Source organism: Pogona vitticeps, chromosome 1 (assembly GCF_051106095.1).
Source record: "Pogona vitticeps strain Pit_001003342236 chromosome 1, PviZW2.1, whole genome shotgun sequence".
Taxonomy (NCBI): domain Eukaryota; kingdom Metazoa; phylum Chordata; class Lepidosauria; order Squamata; family Agamidae; genus Pogona; species Pogona vitticeps.
Window position 1 is genome coordinate 34582743 of NC_135783.1, and position 20405 is coordinate 34603147.

The 20405-nt window shown below is 39.9% G+C and overlaps 1 protein-coding gene across 11 annotated transcripts in view; it reads left to right on the forward strand.

Moving 5' to 3' along the window:
* Positions 1 to 20405, forward strand: part of MARK1 (microtubule affinity regulating kinase 1) — a 120123-nt gene that overhangs the window by 68831 nt on the left and 30887 nt on the right. For 6 of the 11 annotated variants that reach the window (XR_002299952.3, XM_020786548.3, XM_020786552.3 and 3 more), the window contains exons 7-13: positions 3242 to 3298; positions 7332 to 7568; positions 7654 to 7773; positions 14128 to 14227; positions 15215 to 15327; positions 15929 to 16103; positions 19518 to 19711. Coding sequence is in view for 10 of the 11 variants with exons in the window: in XM_020786548.3 (XP_020642207.3) it covers positions 3242 to 3298; positions 7332 to 7568; positions 7654 to 7773; positions 14128 to 14227; positions 15215 to 15327; positions 15929 to 16103; positions 19518 to 19711 (996 nt within the window). In the remaining variant the exon portion in view is untranslated. The remainder of the gene's footprint in view (positions 1 to 3241; positions 3299 to 7331; positions 7569 to 7653; positions 7774 to 14127; positions 14228 to 15214; positions 15328 to 15928; positions 16104 to 19517; positions 19712 to 20405) is intronic. The other 5 variants (XM_020786550.3, XM_078382968.1, XM_020786551.3 and 2 more) reach the window with 1 other exon arrangement.

Consider the following 20405-nt stretch of genomic DNA (forward strand, 5'->3'; position numbering starts at 1 on the left):
TCCAGCGTCATATCTTTTAGCCTTTTGTTTCTGATCATGGGGCGTTCTTGGCAAAGATACTGGAGTGGCTTGCCATTTCCTACTCCAGGTGGATTGCGTTTAGTCGGAACTCTCCACTATGTCCTGTCCGTCTTGGGTGTCCCTGCACGGCATAGCCCATAGCTTCTCTGTGTTACTCAAGCCCCTTCGCCACGACAAGGCAGCAATCCATGAAGAAGTGCACTACAGTAGGCCTATGGAATCGGTGAGTCAGCTCATCCATAAGTTCCATTGTTTGAAATGGGCCTATTCTAGTTGTGACTTTCTTTAGCCTATTTCAATCAATGGAACTTACAGAAGAGTTGACTCATGAAATCCCCACTGATTCGGTGAGTCTACTCTAGTGCAACTTACTACACTAAGCAACAGGATTTCAGCCAATATCTTTAAAACAAATGTATCTGCTGAAATACAGTACTTTTAAAAAAAAGAATATGTAGATATTTTTTCTCTTGGACTGGCTGGTTTCCTATGGATACCTTGGAGTAACAGGTGCTACTGAAACCTCTGCATACCTCTAAGGGCCTTTTGTGAACTGGATGCTACATTATCTGACACTGTTTTAAAATACCTAAAGAAGAACTAGGAACCAGTGTCCTATATCCAAAATTACTTTCTTAGTGTTGCTTGTTATTCTTTCAAGTTGCTATATCTGCAGTTCATTTACTGATAAGCATCCCATTTCTTTGAGATATATTTAGAAAGACCAACTCTGCGCCATTAGTTATGGTTAATAGGATAGTCCAAGGGGTCATTATCATTATTGTTAGTTGTTGTTGTTACTAATAAGTTGGTTGTTCTGAAAATATGTGATTAAGAAATCATCAGCATATAGAGGTCAAATGTAGAATACTGTACTTAATTATTGATTTTAGGATTTGAAGCTAAAAGATTCCATAATTAAGGTATATTTTTTAAATATGAACATTAGACATGAGTACTCATACTCATTTCCTTGGAAAAACTAATATGAACTGCGGCACCAATTCTGCCCTCCAGAACTGGCCGGGCAACTTACCAGGCTCTGCATGGCACTCAGCTCTGTTGTCATCATTGTTGCATCAATCCTGGAAGGAATCCAGCTGGTCCTTCCCTGCCTCCCTGCACAGCCGGCCACTTGGGGGCAGAGATGGGATGGAGAGTCTCCCCACTCAAGTAATGTGTGGTTGGCTGTGTCAGGAGGCAAGAAAGGGCCAGCCAGGCTCCTTCCAAGACTGGCATGACAATGACAGTCAGGCTCTGTGTGGTGTCCAGCAAGTGGCCCGGCCAGTTCTAGGGGGCAGGATTGGGGTATCATAGTATGGTAAATTTGTTTCTGCAGGGAAATGAATAGAAAGTGCCCATTTCTAATGTACATTTACATCCCTACTATAGGTGTGTTGAGGTTTTAGACCATCAGTTCTTAACCTTTTCTTTACTATAGACCCCCCTTTAAATATCTTTTGTTTCTGCAGACCACCAGGACTTAACTTAAGATTTAAAACTCTAAAGTGCATCAAATATTTATTGAAAGTTTTTCATGAAGGGTCTTAAAATTTGGAGAGAAGGGAGAAATAAATTTGTCTTCCTTTGCTGCTGTGAGCCCCTCTAGTAACTGCATAGTAGCAAGAAATTTCATTTGCTGTCTCTCTGCCACTCAGCATATTCTCACTGTGTGCAAAAATACCGTTTCCCCCAAAATAACACCTAACTGGAAAGCCTTAAATGTTTTTCCAGGATGCTCGTAATATATGCCCTAATGCAAAAATAAGCCCCGGTTAAGTGAAACCCCGCCCTCCACCCTTGTGCAGCAACCAGGAGAAGATGACATGACTGTATTTGAATAAATGTAGTTGTACATGAAAAAAAATCCCCTGAAAATAAGCCCTAATGTGTTTTTTTGGACCAAAAATTAATATAAGACCCTGTCTTGTTTTCGGGGAAACACAGTATCAAACAGTTATTTGCTATCAAACCATTAGTTTCGTAACTGATTTTTACTTTTTGTTTGCTTCTAATGGAGGCGGTAGGTTAGAAAAGCCAAATTTTACACAAACAAGGGAAATTAAGATTTTTGTTCTACATTTCCTTTTCTTTCTTGCTGTGTTTCATTTGTTCATTATAACAAGATTATAACATTTCTTCAAGCCTTCTCAGACTCCCTGTGAGGACATTGTGGACCCCTAGGCGTCGCGAAGAGTCGGACACGACTAAACGACTAAACAACGACGAGGCGTCTGTGGACCACAGATTAAGAGACAGTGTTTTAGACCAACCCCCAGAAGCCCTAGCCAGCTTTGCCAGTAGAAAGGGGCTATTGGAATTGTAGTCTAAAACCACTGGAGGACCAAAGGTTCCTTGCATGAGGACCTAGAACTCAATAACAGTGTTTTGACATCTTGATAAATTAAAAGTTTGTGTGAAGTGAGCCTTGGGTTCACATGCTTCACCATCAGATACACATACTAGTTCAATAATTCCCAAACCTGAGTAACCCAGGTGTTCTTGGACTACAACTTCCAGAAGTTTTCACCACTAGCTGAGCTGACTGGGGTTTCAGGGAGTTCCATACCAAGAACAGCTTCATTACTCAGGGTTGGGAACCATTGCTCACAAGGTAGTTGAATCACAAGGTAGCATTCAGAAATGTTGTACTGTATTCTGCTTTTACTCAGCATGGCTTGTCAAAACCAAAAAACACTGGTTTAAAGTTGAGTATGATTAGTGGCAAACACGCCAATGATGGTTTTCAAACTTGAGACCTGAGCAAGACCATTGGATAGCATTAGTCAAGTTATTTTCTCCATATATTGGTCCTCATGTAGAACAAGACAATTATTTCTTTATTTTTATTTATTTTATTTTAAAATATTTTAACCTGCCTTTCTCCTTTAAAAAACAGTGTTTAAGATTAGTAGCAATGAGTATACAGTACTAAAAGGATCGATGAATATAATACCAAAAACCATAAGTAATACCAAAACACATTCAATGCAATAAGGTACAATAATCTGTTTTAAAAACCCCACTCAGCAGCCGTTCACTCGGGGAAAGCTTGTCTTTGCCTACTTGCTGTACTGTCTTATTGGATTGTAGAAGAGTTATACCCAAGTACTATATATGAAAACATTTTGAATTCTTTAAAGTATAAAAAGAATGCTAAGTATTCTTCCTAGGGTTATTTATGTGTGTTCTCTTCTTAATCATGACAATGGTATTCCAGATTGTGTCTGCTGTGCAGTACTGCCATCAGAAGTGCATTGTTCATCGTGATCTTAAGGTAAGATCATTTCTCTTCCTTCTTCCTTTCAGAACTGCTAATGTGGTGGAACATAACATGACATTATATTCAATTTAGATATTTTTCAAACAATCCTTCATTTCACACCGGTTTTGAGATTAATGATAGGCAACACACGCTCCTGAAGAAGAGAAGGTGTTATAAATGTGGATTTTAAAAAAACCTCTTGGGTAATATATTACCTCTTGGGTAATATCTGCTTTAGTCTTCTTCCCTTTTGATTCTGTCATGGTAACAGCAGGATTCCCATCCTGCTCATATCAAACTTTGAGCTTCCTGCCTTTTTAAATCAGGATCATGAAGGTGTCATTAGTTTATTTGAAATCAATCTCTTCTATTTGCCACTTGTTGTTTAGTCTTTAAGTCGTGTCCGACTCTTCGTGACCCTACGGACCAGAGCACGCCAGGTCCTCCTGTTCTCCACTGCCTCCCGGAGTTGGGTCAAATTCATGTTGGTCGCTTTGGTGACACTGTCCAACCATCTCGTCTTCTTTGCCACTAGTACAGTCTATTAATTTCCTTCTATTCTTATAAATATCTCCATGACCTTTTCTCTGGAATAGCTTCTCTGAGAGAATAGAAAATGCATTTTTAAAAACCTTATTCAGATCTGTGAGGGAGACTCCTTCACTGTCCCCAGAGAGCCATCCACCTCGTCCCTGCACATCTTGGACAATGATGCTAAGCCTGGCAGCTGGGCAGCCCAGGAACACAGAAGGCAAGAAAGGGTGCCCAGGTAAAAGCAAGGTGGAAGAGGAGCCACACTGAAGGGAGAGGCCACAGCCAGGGCCAAAGGGGGGGGAGGAGGGGGAGGAAGTAGTCCACTGCCATCAGAGTCAAGACCTAAAGGCTGTGCTGAAGCCTAGGAAGAACATTCCCCCATGATTTGTGTTTTAGGAGAGGACTGCTCCCTGCTCCTGCAAGATTCTTGGACCAGGGAGTGGGTCAGTTTTGCCCCAAGCAGGAGCTCAGAAGGGGAAACAGCCATCTTCCCCTCACCAGGGCCTCTGAGACAGCAGCCCTAGTATGCTATTAAACCATGACCTTGGAGACTCATTCCAACCCAGAAGAGGTCTTTGAGGTGGAAACAGTGGCACTAGCACTTGTTGCAAGAAGGCCAAGGACCGGACAAGCAGCTGGAGCAAGAGGACCCTCATCAGTCCAGCATTATTAGCCCTCCTTGAGGGGTGTCAGGGGGCTGAGGGCAGTGTTGTGGATTCAACCCCAGCCCCAAAGAATGAACACTAACAGACCAGTGATGGGAACTGGGCCACAAATAGGGACATTGGGCATTAGGGTGCCAGTGAAGGAAACTAAGCCACCTTTTAGAGCTCTGGGACAGGGGGCTCGAGGCGCACAAAGTGACTCTGTAAACTATTTCCCTGCTCAAATAAAACCCAAGTGGTGACATAGTTGAGTGTCCAGAGCCCATGAAACCTGTGGTTGAAGAGGCCCACCTGGCCACTATGTCCCTGAGCAGGGATGGCAGTGGTGACAGAATCTTTCTTTAGAGTTAGGCTTATTCGGTTTCCAATGAAGAAAATGGCATCTAAGAAATCTAATAAGCCTAAACCTAAAGAGACACTTTAAATGTCAGGGTACCTGCAGCAATTAAAATACACAAAGGTTAAAAACAAATTACAAACAAGACATTTACAGTATTTTGTTTGAAGTGAAACCCCACCCTCCACCATTGTGCAGCAACCAGAAGAAGATGACGTGACTGTATTTGAATAAATGTAGATTGCTGTACATGAAAAAATAAAACATCCCCTGAAAATAAGCCCTAATGCATTTTTGGATTAAAAATTAATATAAGACTCTGTCTTATTTTCGGGGAAACACGGTATGTACTGAAGTACTGTTCCTTTGCTCTAAATGCCCTCCCATTCAATCTCAGTGGGTGACTCAGCAGATGACTTGTGTGTGTGTGTGTGTGTGTGTGTGCGGATGTCTGTGTGGATGTGTGTGTGTGTGAGAGAGAGGAGCTTTGCCTTATCCATATTCTCCACACTATGCATCCTTTTAGTCACTTCTGTGGTATCTCCCATTACTGTCCTTCTAAAAAGCAAGTTTAATGTTGTAATCATGTATCATATGGAATTTTACCAGTACCTAGATTATGTTGGTTAGTTCTTCATTCTTAACCTTTGTATGGCCAAAGAGCAGTGGCCAGATCTTCCCAATTTCCAGTCCTGGGAAAATTTAATATCACTCCCAGTATGTCTTAGTGCAAGCATAATGCTGTCCATTTTCTTTACTGTACTGAGGTATTTGGAAGAGCCTTGCTGCTGGGTGTTCTCCCCTCTACCCACATTATCTTCATTCCCCATTCCCTAGTTTATTCAGTTCATTTTCATGTTCTAGGACAGAACAGCTCCTTTTCATCTAGGAAATGCTTATATCCCTATGGCATTTGAATTGCCCCCTTTTGGGGCTAATGATGTTAACATCATTTTCGATCATAATTTTTTGTCTACCAAAGTTTGCAAAATCACTTTCAATAATAACTGTGGGTAGTGATTTGGTGCTATAAAATAAAAGTGAAATTAACAGATCTCTCTTGATGAAACACTGTGGGACAGATTATGGTCTTGTGTGCTTTTAATGAAGTTGTTTCCTTGTTAAATGCATTGATAGCAAATAGGGAGCCATTACTACTGTTTTAGCATCTCTAAAGTCTGTCCTGTGCTTTTGGTATCTGATACAAAGCCCTTGCTTTGGCTTTCTTCAAATCTCATTGCAGTGCTATTTAACACCTGCCTTCTTGGCAGTCTGTCCTATTACATTTTCTGTCTTCAGTTGACCCTGAAAACTCACTACCAAATCCACTGTCCTCTGTTCTCAAAGTGAATCTTAAACCTACGCACAGGCTCTGTGTCATCTGTAGCATCTGCTTCAAAACTTTAATTCTTCCTTTTAAAGCTGTCCACCTTGCTGCCTTTGACTGTGGATCCATAATTTTTGAGATAGCAGTCATTGTGATATCCAGTGCTAATATAATTTAAATGATTCAGGAATAGGGGAAGTCGGGAAGAGATATGAAACTAGAAAACTGTTTATAAGTTCAAATTTATAACTTGAAGAGAAACAAACTTCTAGAATTTTCAGCAATCTTACGATGTGTTTATTGAAGGACGTGTAATTAAATGAGATTCTCTGTTGTGTTTTTTTAATGTCATCTAAGGCAGGGAAATATGTGGGAGGAGACAGAAAAAGAAAAAAAATCTGTGTTTTACATTGGAATCACTAACTACAGTAGTAGTAGGAATCATGCAGCTTGCGGTGCTGTTTTTGTCATCCTCGTGGATGCCCTAATTCTGTATCCCTTTGCCCAGAAGTGGAAACTGCAGCTTTTAGATGCCTCCAGGAACAGCAGTTCACTTCTGGAATAAAGTGTTCTGTTTCTGAGAAATCATACTCTCAGAAACATGCTTCGGGTTTCAAAATAAGCTGTGTGCTTCCAGAGGCCTTGTTTTAAAGGAAAATTGGCTGGAGACGTATTCAGCATGAGGACAGGGTATGGTGCAGACTCCAGTGGATGCGGGGAGCAGTGCAGATGGACATATTTTATATCTAATTCTACATTGCCAGCAGCAGTGATTCCTTCTTGTATTGTAATAGACAGTAAAGCAAGTAATTCTCTAAAATAATTATATGTCAAAACAAAATAAAAAGACAAAAATGTAGTGGCACCTCAAAGATTAACTTTTATTATTTTTTTAATGTGAGCTTTAGTGGACAAGTCCAGTTCATCAGAACTGTCCACGAAAGCTCACATTTTTTAAAAAAAAGGTATTAAGGTGCCATTACATTTTTTTGGCGTTTTTTACTTCTTATTTTTATTTTGTTTTCACCTATAATGCTTGCACAGACTAACACAGCTACCCCTTCTACAACTATATCTCTAAGACAAATGTTCTCCTTGTAAAGAAGATAGTAGAGGATTGTTTTTATGTTAATATTTATGTACAGAATTCTTTTTTCTCTCTCTTTCTCCCACCCCCATTAGGCAGAAAACCTTCTTCTTGACGGAGACATGAACATTAAAATTGCAGATTTTGGTTTTAGCAATGAATTTACAATTGGCAACAAATTGGACACTTTTTGTGGAAGCCCTCCATATGCTGCCCCTGAACTTTTTCAAGGAAAGAAGTACGATGGCCCGGAGGTTGATGTCTGGAGTCTTGGTGTGATTCTTTACACTCTAGTCAGTGGATCATTGCCTTTTGATGGTCAAAATTTAAAGGTACCGTTGAGATTTGAAAGAGCAAAGTCAAGTCTTCAAATTTTCTGTCTTAATGACAGATTTCTTCTTACATTTTTTTCTAAAGGAACTGAGAGAACGGGTGTTGCGAGGGAAGTATCGAATACCATTCTATATGTCCACAGACTGTGAAAATCTACTGAAAAAACTACTTGTCTTGAATCCAATCAAGAGAGGAAGTTTGGAAGTAAGTTATCTGGTCTTTTCTTTCTTTGCAAAATTCAGTAGAATAATTCAAACACGTAAGGAGTGTGTGTGTTTCTCCCCTGGTATCTCAGTAAAGGTAAAGGTAAAGGTTCTACTGAAATGTAAACAGAAAGTTGTTTCACTGCTTTATTTAATATACTTTTTTCTTGTTAAAAATATTGGACATTTTGTTACATGTGTTCTTAAATAGTTCTTCATTTTATTTTTATAAAAATATTCCTTTGGAAGATGCTGCTTTATACAAAATGTATCTCAGTCTACATTGCCATAGGGATGGGAAGCCTTGCTTTTCTTGTCCTTGTGTGTAGAGCATGATCAAGTAGCACATTTATTTTCTCCTTGGCCGTGAGATTTTTTTTCCCTAGCTCATTGGGAAGATTTACATATGAGCAAATAGTGCACTTGCTCAATGTGAGAAAAACTGCTGTCTCTTTACTAAGACTTTTAAGAATTAGAACTACTAGATTTCTGTTCTGTTCATGCTTGCTTTGATTCTCAAAAAGAAGAGGCAGTCATTTTGTCCAGAGACTTTTTGCATGAAGATAGAGGTCTTGATGTTATAAAAAAGCTCCTTGTTTCATTCTCATACTGCAAACAGAGGGCTTGAAAATTCCTCTTTGAAGTCTCTTGTCCAAGGAAGAATTTAGCAATGGTCATGTGTAACTACAGTATATGGTTTCTGATTGAGAATTTATAATTCTGGGAAGCTGTAGCCAGTTGTCATAGGCAATGCTAATTTTTTGTCCGTTATTCGAAAGCAGCGGCTTTCCATGTGGTAATTACATAATGCCATGAAGCAAATTTCTTGTGAAGCTAATGATTTCAAAATGTCTTCTGTCACTGAGAAGGGGTGCAATATTTTTGTCATTTTATTAGATCAAACGGCTGTAAAAATTACAGTTTAATATAAAGACAAGCACCTTCTTAGTATGGGAGTTAAGCACCACCACATGCAAAAGGATTTATCCTTTTACATATTGTCTGCTATAAGAATTATTTTTCTTTACCAAGATTTTTTTACTCATGCTCAGATTTATGCAGATTTTGATTAATCAGCATACTGTAACACTAAGGATTCCTTAATTTGATGATGCCACTAGTATTTAGTCCAGTATAGAGATGTAAATGATCTAACATAAGATTACCTTGAATCATAAACAGCATGGTTAAATAAATAGACTTGCAGGGTTCAAACAACATAACATACATTGTAAAAGAATGTAAAATACAGTATCCTCAGAGGTGTCACTTTTAGGTGAAACCGTATGTTAAGAATGTCAAAATATTAAATATTTGCTGTGTTATGTCACTCTTTTTGTCATTTCTTAATGTCTATCTAATATTTAGTGGGAAGTTGTAATGCTTTTACTAAAACTATTATGTAAGTATAAGTTTAGTGTGCCTGTAAGAAAGATAAATAATTCACAGAAGCCAAATGTTCATAGCAGTATTTTCAGTTTTTAGTTTTAAAGACAGCTAAGTACGAAAGTAATCTATTTCCATATTATATCTGCTCCCCGTTTGACATTGACAGTTGATGCCCTTTTGTTCACCAAAATATTTTGGTTATGTTGTAATTCCAACAAGCTGAAGTAACCAGTCATCTTAATGTCTGGGCTTTGCATCCAGGAAAGATTTACTACTTGTTCATAATACCCAAGAAAAGTACAGCAGATGATAAAATGATTTCAAAAGTACAATGTGTATTAGTCATCAGTGGCCTTTCTTTCATCTTTGTAGGTTTGCATTTGCAACTGGAGATGGTGTTCTATCAAATTAATCTCATTTAATCACTTTCTGTGATTAAATATACCGACTTGTGTTCAAGATAACTTGAACACAAGTCAGTAAAACTACCTCTGGTCAGCTGTGACTGTGTGCAGAATAATTCTTTGCCTGGTTGCTTGCCAGTAGAATGTGTGCATGAGCAGTTTCTGCTTCAGTGATGTGTAGTACTTACTATTAGACCTGTCTATAGGGTGGAACAGTTACAATCCTGGAAAGTCAATTTTGAAGTTTTCAAAAGGATGAATCCAGAGGATTTGTTGACAAATAATGTAAAGCCTAAATTTAGGCTAGCTATGTTTTGTAACTATGTAGGTAAGCAAAGAAGTCAATAGTTGGATGAAAATGCAGAATTCTGAGAATGCCAGATGCAAGGTTTTATGAAAGTGGAGATAGAACGAAATTGTGTGACCACTGCTTGATGAAATCCCAGATGCCAGAGTGGGAGAATGGAAAGGATTTCCCGCAATGAGATGGAAAAAATTCAGTGACATGTATGCTTCCCTATAGCAGTTGCAGAATGATCTCTTCAAAATTGTTATTTCAGTTATTATCCTTTTATAAACTGCCTTAAAAGTTTCTAGGTTCCAGAAACCTGTTAAAATCTTGAAAGTGTCTGTCTGCAGAAGATAGAGGGAATGATGTTAGAAAAGGAAAACAATTAGATATGACTTCTTTGGGGGGGGGAGTTTCACCTCATTTGTACAATGTGTGTACAGGATGAGGAGAAGGACTAAGTGTGCTGTCTCCATTTCTTCCTTTGAAAAATCCTGTCAGACCTTTGTGTCTTTAATGCAGCATTCCTGTGATTGGGAGCCCTAACTTGTCAGCTTACAGGCTCCTTTGCAGACCTTTCCACTGAACACACAAGATGGGAGAATACGTTGGGTGCAGGTGTTATGTGTCTTCATTTCCTATTTAGCACTGTTTGGTTTCGGGCATTATACCTGAATAGGGCTACTGAGAGCTCCTGTGAATAAGAGATAGTTGTCCTTCATGCCTGAAGGGTGACAGGAACAGGCAAGGGAGGAGACAGAGCTATTCCTTCCTTATATGTAGAATACGCAGATTGGGGGCAGCATCTGCATAGGGTTATAATTGGTCTTCTAATGATGTGCTGAAATGGAGACAGCTCAGGGAATAATAGCAGCTGGTCTGTGAGGAGCAAGTTACTGGTCTGTCCACCCCTTTGCTGTAGTTAGGTGGCAGGCATCTTAAAGGAAAATATCTGCCTGAATGTGAAGGGTGCGTGCAGGTTGCAAAACCAGCTTCTTATACTATATTTTTATTTATTTTTTTGCTATCTGTGGAGAAATTTGGTAAGGTTTGTAGTCAGCTGTAGGAATGTTTATCAAAAATGTGACTGGGTGATTTGTGTTGTTCATTCCCAGCACTTGGGAGTAAATATCAAATGGTTCTGTTTTTGTTTTCCCTCCTATCTTGGTCAGTACTATCTCAGAAGTATATAATAATATACAATAATATACAACCAAAGGTTGCTGAGAAAACTACACAGTCAGGGAATAAGAGGGCAGGTCCTCTTATGGATTCAAAATTGATTGAGAACCAAAAAACAGACAGTAGGTGTCAGTGGCCAATTTTCACAATTAAGAGAGGTGAAAAGCAGTGTGCCCCAGGGATCTGTTCTGGGACTGGTGCTTTTGAGCTTTGGTCACCTTGGTGGATGACGTACGCCATGAACTGGACAGGGGGAGTGTGTCCCTGTTGGTTCTGCTGGACGTCTCAGCGGCTTTCGATACCATAAACCATGGTATCTTTCTGGGCTGTCTCTTTGGGATGGGACTCAGAGGCACTGTTTTACAGTGGCTCCAGTCCTTCCTGGAGGGGAGAACTCAGAAGGTGGTGCTGGGTGACTCCTGCTCAACATCCTGGCCATTGGCCTGTGGCGTTCCTCAGGGTTCTGCTCTGTCACCCATGCTTTTTAACATCTACATGAAACTGCTGGGATAGGTTCTCCAGAGTTTTGGGGTTTAGTGTCACCGGTATGCAAATGACACCCAATTCTATCTCTCCTTTCTATCTAAGGAGGTCCAGAAGGAAAGAACAAGGAGTAGGGCTTTCTTGGCAGTGGCCCCTCACCTTTGGAACAACTTGCCAGTGGAGATCCGCCTGGCTCCTTCTCTGGGTGTCTTCAGGAATAAACTTAAAACCTGGCTATTTGGGCAGGCTTTCCCTCCTGCCATATCTTAACCGCCATTTCTTAATTATTTAAACTTCACCGTCTTGGACTTTTTTGTTTTTTGTTTTATTGTTTTTAAATTTGTAAACCACCCAGGGTAGACCCTTGGTCTAGATGGGCGGAATAAAAATCTAATAAATAAATAAAATAATTTCAGGGAAGCTGTCTTGACTCTGTATCAGTGCTTGACATCAGCTGGATGCAGGCAAACAAACTGAAACTTAATCCAGACAAGACAGAAGTGCTAATGGTTAGTCGGAAGGCAGATGAGGGAATAGGGTTACTACCTGTTCTGGATGGCGTTACATTCCCCCTGAAAACTCAGGTCTACAGCTTGGGTGTACTCCTGGATTCATCCATAAGCTTGGATGCCCAGGTTTCGGTGGTAGCCAGAAGTGCATTTGCATAGCTAAAGCTGGTGTACCAGCTGCGCCCATTCCTTGAGATGTCAGATCTGGCTACAATGACACATGCCTTACTTACATCCCATTTGGATTATTGTAACATGCTCTATGTGGTGCTGCTTTTGAAGGCGGTTCAGAAATTTCAGCTGGTGCAAAACTCTGCAGCCAGACTACTGATTGGGGTCAGCTACAGGGAGCATATCTTGTAACACACTTGTTACAAGAACTGCACTGGCTACCAGTCCATTTCTGAGCCTAGTTCAAAATGCTGGTTATTACCCATAAAGCCCTAGACAGCTTGGGTCCAGGCTACCGGAAGGACCGTATCTCCCTATATGTGGCTTCTCGGCATTTAAGATCAACTCTGCTGAGCATGGGGTGGCTCAGTGATGCTCTGGGGCTGCTTTGCATCCTCTGGCATTCAAAACCTACGGCATGTGGAAGACAAGATGGATTCACTGAAGTATCAGGAAGTCCTAGGAGAAAATGTCATGCCATCTGTGAGGAAGCTGAAGCTTGGGCATCACTGGACCTTCCAACAGGACAATGATCCCTGAAATACCACCAAGTACCACCAAGGCTTGGTTGTAGAAGAAGTCCTGGAAAATTCTACAGTATCCATCACAGTCACACAACTTGAACCTCATAGATAACCTCTGGTGGGATTTGAAGAAGGTGGTTGCAGCATGCAAACCCATGACCAATGATCTGGAGGTAATTGGTCATGAGTAAGGAGGGGGATATTTGTATACGCATATCCCTGCACAGGTGGCAGTAATGAGGGTCCAGCTCCATGGGGCCAGACGGTCCACTCACCGATCTGCTGCCGCCGCTGCAATTCTTCCAATGGCTCTGCAGATCGCAATCTGCAAGCCACTCTTCAACCTTGCAGCAAGGCTTGTCCTCTTGCCTCCTGCCACGAGTGGCTAGCCGATTGTGATCTGCAGAGCCATTGGAAGAATTGTGGCATCCGCAGCAGCGGCGAATCAGTGAGTGGACCATCTGGCCCCATGGGGCTGGACCCTAGTTATCGCCACTTGTGCGGGGATATTCATGTTTGTCTATGAATACCCCCATCTCTAGTCATGAGGAATGGACTGAGATTCCTCAGGAACACTGCCAGAAGCTGGTGTCTGGCTATGCATCTCATTTGCATAGAGAAAAAGTGCTTCAGCACTTGAAAAGGCATTGGGTTATTTTAGTGTCTGTGCTCAAACACAGCCTGTAATACCCATGAAAAAGCAGTCTGAAAAATGTCATAGCACTTATCTTGAGTATTGTAGAGCAGTGGATATCCATTCCTTTTGCAACAGAAAGTGTTCCTTGAGTAGTTAGAAAATAAGTACTCGCCTTCTGTAGTCAATAAATAAGCATTCGCCAATTCATACAAAGCTACTTTTGGAAGGTAAAGTAGAATCTGTTATTTAAAGCTGGGGGGATCAAATATATTCTAAAATATTTATTCTACTTTTATATCATTATTTCCTGCCTTTTCTGATTTTTGCAATCATATTCCAGTCTTGTAAGTATTCTGGCTGAGACTGCTTTTAGAAAACAAGACCTATTAGACCTCATAGTTTGGAAAAACTATAACTGAAAGCTTCATACCTCCAAACCACAAAGATCTGTGTCGCTGATAGGATATTTTTCAGAAGCTGAGCTCGGAGTGCTCCTATCTTGCTGAAATGATGGACAGAGCCTTCTTGGTTGTGGTTTTGGAGGTCCCCCCGCGACACACACCCGCACACATCTCCATTCATTTAGTATTCTCTCTTTTTGTTCTTTAAATAGCAGTTGAAAATGCTTCTATTAGGGAGGTGTTATGCCCTTTCAGGATGTTTCCTGTTGCTTTGAATCTACTAATATTTCTAAAATAAGTATGAAAATTCCCCCTTTTATTGGATATTGGGCGTTACAATTTTTCCCACTTTGTCACATTTTGTAGCAAATAATGAAGGACCGATGGATGAATGTTGGTCATGAAGAAGAAGAACTTAAGCCATACAGTGAGCCTGAACCAGATATCAGTGACACAAAAAGAATAGGTAAGGATTGCTATAGCATTAGCATACGTCTTTACTCTTATATCTTTATAATATTTCTCACAGTTCACTTCATAATATCTTAACTAAACAAGACATAGGTTCCTAATTAATTTGAGGAGGTTGGCAGTTTATTTTACTATTTCTGTATCTCAACTCCTATGTACTGGGTTTTATGCCAGTTCGTTGAACATATGTCACAGAACCACATCCTGATTTGTCTAGCTTCATTTTGCCTCCTTTTCTATTATCACATGATCCTACTGAACTCCACTATCCAATTAGCACACCTTGTTTGGGAGGCTCAGGAATATATGCCAGGCTCAACCTCTCCCTAAACTTATTTATTTGATTTTACTGGGAGATGATGTTTTGTACTTTTCTTTATAACCAGAATTCAGAATACTCTTTTAAGATGATTTCTCAATATGATTTTCAGGAAGCTACAAATCACCATCTACGTGACATGCAGGGAATAAATTTGATTTGAGCCTTTCAGGAGCATGCAAGCTCATGGCTCATTCCCATTAACTGAACAGTGCATGGGAATGTTAAAATGTTAGTTACATAGAGAGTAAAAATTGTTAATCCTTTTCCTCTAATTTCTTCCTTTGTTATATAAATTAATTCTGCAGAAGATTGAAACTTGAGGACTTCATGGCATTACATAAATTGTAATTGCTAGACAGTAGTGCCACGTGGAAAACATATTGGAATAGACCAGGCAGGAAAGTTTTTTTCAAAGAGAGAAACATTTGTGAGTAATGTACTAAATTCTCACATCCCTGAAAAATCCACCTGGGTAGCCAAATCTGAAGTTTAAAAAGTATTATGTAAATATACCGTATCTGAGAGAATTCTTTTGGTAGCACTGCTATGGATGAAAAGAAAGCAGAACATGTCTGTGGTTCACACTATATTCAATTAGCAAGATTTAGATATAGACTATCAAGAATAAATTGAGTTCTATTGTTGTTGTTGTTTTGATAGATATTATGGTTGCTATGGGCTTTGCAAGAGAGGAAATTCATGACTCCTTAGTAAACCAAAAATACGATGAAGTAATGGCCACTTACCTGCTTCTAGGCAGAAAACCGCCTGAGGTAATTTATCATTGCTTTTTTTGTTGGCTAGCTTTGGTGTTGTTTACAGTTCTAATCTGATTTGGTAAATCCCCATGTCCTGTAGGGATTATTGAAAAACATATGTACTGGGATGCTGAGATGTGTGAACATTTCATCTTAAAACTTTTTACTACAGTATTGATTCATGAGTGGCTTAAGGCTAGTCTAGATATCCAGCAGATTTTAAAATATTTTCCTGTATCAGGCGTAAATGTGGGATATGATGTGCAGGAGCAAACACTAGGGCCTGACCAGATGCACTACCACTATCACCACTATGACAGCTGTCAAGAACTGTGAAGGGCAGTACTGATTTGACTTTTGGGCCACATGTCCAAACGGACATAATTAAGGTGAGGAAGAGAGTTCAGCCTATCTTGTGTTTAAAAAAAAAAAAAGAAACCAACCAAAACAAATCACAGAAGATGCTTCGGCTAATTGACAAAGTCATAGTCATATGTCAGTCACATGACTGTTCAGATGCCCACTCACATATATAGCATGTTCTGCAAGTGTTCTGAGGGGGAAAAGAGAAAACGTGGAGACGTTTCATTCTAAAACTTGTTATTTATCCTTGCAGTTTGAGGGAAGTGAATCTCTATCCAGCAGTAATCTGACTCAGAGATCTCGACCCAGCAGTGACCTCAACAACAGTTCTATGCAATCTCCTGCTCATCTGAAGGTCCAGCGGAGTATATCAGCCAATCAGAAACAACGTCGGTTCAGTGAACATGGTGGGGATGGCATTCAACCAAGTAAAGTAGCCAAATACAATTTTGAGCTGTACATCATGTTTCTAGGGGCTTTGGAGCGCCATGTCTCTGTGTGTTATGGTGCACCTCCCTCAGGTTGTGATTTGACACCTTTATTTTGTGAGCCTTCTGTGCTAAATGTAGTGTGAGTTAGTCAACATTTGTTAATTTCCATTTGCATTTCTTCTGCTGTCTGTAGCTCTTTCAACTATATGCATAGTAGCAACAGCGGAGTTATATTTTGCAGGAGTCCCTATGATTCCTCAAGATTTCCTTTTGAACAAAAAAAAATTATGCTTCTGGGTATTATCCCCCCCCCCCCCGAGTACGGTGGTTTTTATATTAGATCCTGGGGAGGTCTCCTAACAGTCCCATACTTCAATAATAATAATAATAATAATAATAATAATAATAATAATAATAATAATAATAATAATAATAATAATAATAATAATAATAATAATAATAATAATTAGTAGTAGTAGTAGTAGTGGTAGTGGTAGTGGTAGTGGTAGTAGTAGTAGTAGTAGTACATATTTAGACACTGTCTGTGAATTCCCCTCGCTATTGGACAAGTATGGCCATTTGGGACTCCCTGTGGCCCTTGGAACCACAAATTAGGCTCCCACGTTCTCAGGGCTTTCCCACTCTTCCCCTATTCCTTTGTGCTTTTCGAAAGTCACCTTTTCTTTAACAGAGGCAGAGGAGTAGGAACAGCCAGAAAACTCACCTTTTTGTACATATGTCCTAAATAGCTGATCAATAGGGCACTGAGCTTAGTAGGAGTGGTGATATTGTTTGATCTGGCTCTCCATATCCAGTGCTTTCCCCCTATTCAGAAGCTTGTAGTTAAAAAGTTTGTGGTGGTGCATGTGAGGAGTGCAATGTGCAAGGGAAGTTGGAGTGCAGAAAACATAAAGCCTAAATGAAAGTTGCCTAATATGTTTGACATAGAAGTTGGAGAAGTTACTTGTGAGCTACAGCTCCTGGATTCCTCCACAAACGGCATCACTGGCCATACTAGCTGGGGGATTCTGGAAATTATAGTCCAAAAAAGTATGTTTTTCAAGCTTCCTTTTAAAGTTATCTCATGTTAAACATAATCAACGTACTGTACATGGTTGATGTTTAGTATACAGGTAAGGAACTTTTTTCCTACAAATGACAATTGATTCACAATAAAAGTCAGGCTACAGCCAAAGATGGATTTGGCCAGACCCAGAAATGGGGAGGAATTTGCACCAATGCAGACTTGCCTAGTATCTTTTTTTTTTTTTTTGGCATGTTTTCTCTTTCTTCCTCTCCCAACTCCCCACCCATCCCTTCCTGCCTCCACAGGTTGCATGCTGCTTATAGGCTATAGACTTGCCACTCACGATCTATAATCCTAGTGATGCATTGGCCATAACACTGGAAGAATGTGTGTTTTTCCTTATATATTTTCACATAAAAGCTAGAAAGATTTTTACTGAAAATATGAAAGGAAGGGACTTCTATACTAGTTAGTGCTGCCGAGAGAATTCAGTCAGAAATCTCAGAGCTCAGATCTGACTTGGATATGGGTGCATGGGGTAATATTCAAGTGGCTCTCCCATTACCGTTGTATTAAAGCAGTGCTCCCCAAAATGTGGCCCTCCATAATTTATTGTTCTGCAACTCAGAGTGTCTCTTACCATTGGGTATGTTGGCAAGGGCTGATGGTAGCTGAAGTCCAATATTTAGTTGTTATTTTTATGTATTTATTTATTTAAAATATTTTTACCTCGCCTTTCTCCTCGAAAGGACCCAAGGCGGCTCATATCATTAAAAAGATAATATACAAAGCTAAAAACAGTATGTGTATGGTTTGGGCCCTGGATACCTGAAGGACCGCCTCCTTCCATATGAACCTACCCAGCAGTTAAGATCTAGCCAGGGGGCCCTTTTGAAAGAGCCGTCCCTTAAGGAGGTAAGAGGGACGGCTTGTAGACAAAGGGCCTTTTCGGCAGCTGCCCCCAGACTATGGAATGCCCTCCCGACTGAGATTCGTCTGGCGCCGACGCTGATGACATTTCAGCGCCAGATCAAAACCTTCCTGTTCCAGAAGGCTTTTAATTGAAATAATATTAGCTGTGGGTCCGATGGCAATTTTTATATATATTTTAATTGTATTTTAATTGTTCTAAATTGTATTGTATTTTAATTGTTGTAAGCCACCCAGAGACCTTTGGATAGTGTGGGCGGCATATAAAATGAATGAATGAATGAATGAATAAATGAATGAATGAATAAATGAATAAAAATATGGTAAATTAAATCTATGCTGAAAACACATTTAAAAGCAACAGACCACAAAACCCCTCTCAGAGTGCCAGTCACTAAGGAAAAGCCCAGCTGAAGAGAAAGGTCTTTGCCTGATTGCGGAAGGACAGCAAAGATGGAGACAGCCTGGCTTTCCATCAAAGGGAGTTCCAGGGTCTGGGAGCAGCAACAAAGAAAGGCCTCTCCCATGTCCTCACCAAATGCTGCACCTCTGAGGGTGATGGAACAAAGAGGAAAGCCTCACCTGATTATCTTAATACCCTGATTATCTTAATATCATCCAGAGGGTCACATATTATTGATCCTTGCAGTAGGAGCTGATCATAGCAGAACTGATTACATGGCTTTCCCTCCTGCATAGGTAACAGTGTGCCTTGGATCATTAGCCTCTATATGACTGTCACATGTAGCCTATTGCAATTAGTAGGCTACTATACATAAGCAGGTTCAATTATTCATCATAGCATAAATATAACTGGATGGAAATATGTTTGAATTTACTGGCCTTATTTTATCTACTTCTAATCTTGTGTTTCTATACCTTTTAATATGTTTCTGTTAATTTTCAACTTTGAACAGGAAATACAAGCCAGTTAATATCTCAGACTTTTACAAAGTTAACTAAGTTTCTTTCTCATATGAAACTTCCACAGTACTTGTAGGAAGTTCTGTGTATGTGGGTGAATCCAAGAGATGCATATGAGGTACACAGTGTATTCCATAGAATTGCTGTTGGGTGTAATTACTTTATTTTGCACCTTTGGCAAATCAGAAAACACTTAGTTATATCTTGAGAATTGCTTATAATTGTGGATACACAAGCTGGATGGCAGCCAACCACATCCTTGAGGGTTTATGCATAGAAGCGAATAGGGTATCTAATGAACATGGCTCTTTATTGAACTAGTTTATTGGCATAATAATAAATTCATAAGAAACAAATGTTTTTTTTTTCATAACCTTTGTCCATGACATGTCATTTTTGAGGGAAATGTTGGTGTTTTTATATTAGTTCTGCGGATTTTGTAAATTTATTTTTTGCACAAGTAAAAATAATTGTCAGACAGAAGGTGATGCAGAGAACATCTTTTCATTGACGTAACCTCTACTTGACAGTTGGCCCATCAATTCCTCCCGCTGTCTCTTACTCAAAAAGAGCTCAGGCAAACAGTGTGGAAAGTGAGCACAAAGAAGAGTGGGACAAAGACATGTCACGTAAACTGAGCAGCACCGCTGTTGGGTCCAAAGGCGAAATGGCAGCAAGTCCACTGGTGGGCCCTGAAAGGAAAAAATCAACTGCTGTTCCGAGTGTGAGTGAGATTTTTTTTCCCTTCACTGATGGGGTCAACTGTGCATGACAGCAATAATTCATATGCCATTGGCTAGTGATGTTCTTGTGGGAAATTTTTTAATGGTGGCAGACACAAATAATCAAGGAGTCATAAAATCAGCTATCTAGTAACTGCTGGCATGTAGAAAATAGGGAGAGGCATGTTAAAAGAAAATCTGCATCTGGGTTGTTGGTGGGAGAAGTTTCCAAATCCCATTATGCCATAGTACCTCTTAATTAAGCATTGCCTGAACAAAAGATACTGCAGATAAAGCAGAACTTGGAGATCTGCCTGTAGGAGGAGTAAGAGGGTCACTCCTTGAACTGTTGTACTTGGGATTGTATTTCTCCCTCTGTTCTTAGAAACTCCTGGAGACCTTCTATATTTCAAAAATGCTTTGTTCTCTCAAAGAAGTACAGTAATGCCTAATTATTTTGAAGCAAGAAGAATATACGGCAGATAGCATCTTTTCAGTTACTCTTCAGCATTCCGTGGTACCAGTGGGGCCCAAAAAAGCCTGATGTTACAAACCAGCAGCTATCAGTGTGAACAGCTGTCCTTATTGCAACTAAAGTGCATATTGTGTGAGGGAAACAGAGCTGGTCTACCCTTCAACATTGGCTACGAATTGCTCACAGAATGAAGGCATGCCCCATATTGTTAGCTTTATAAT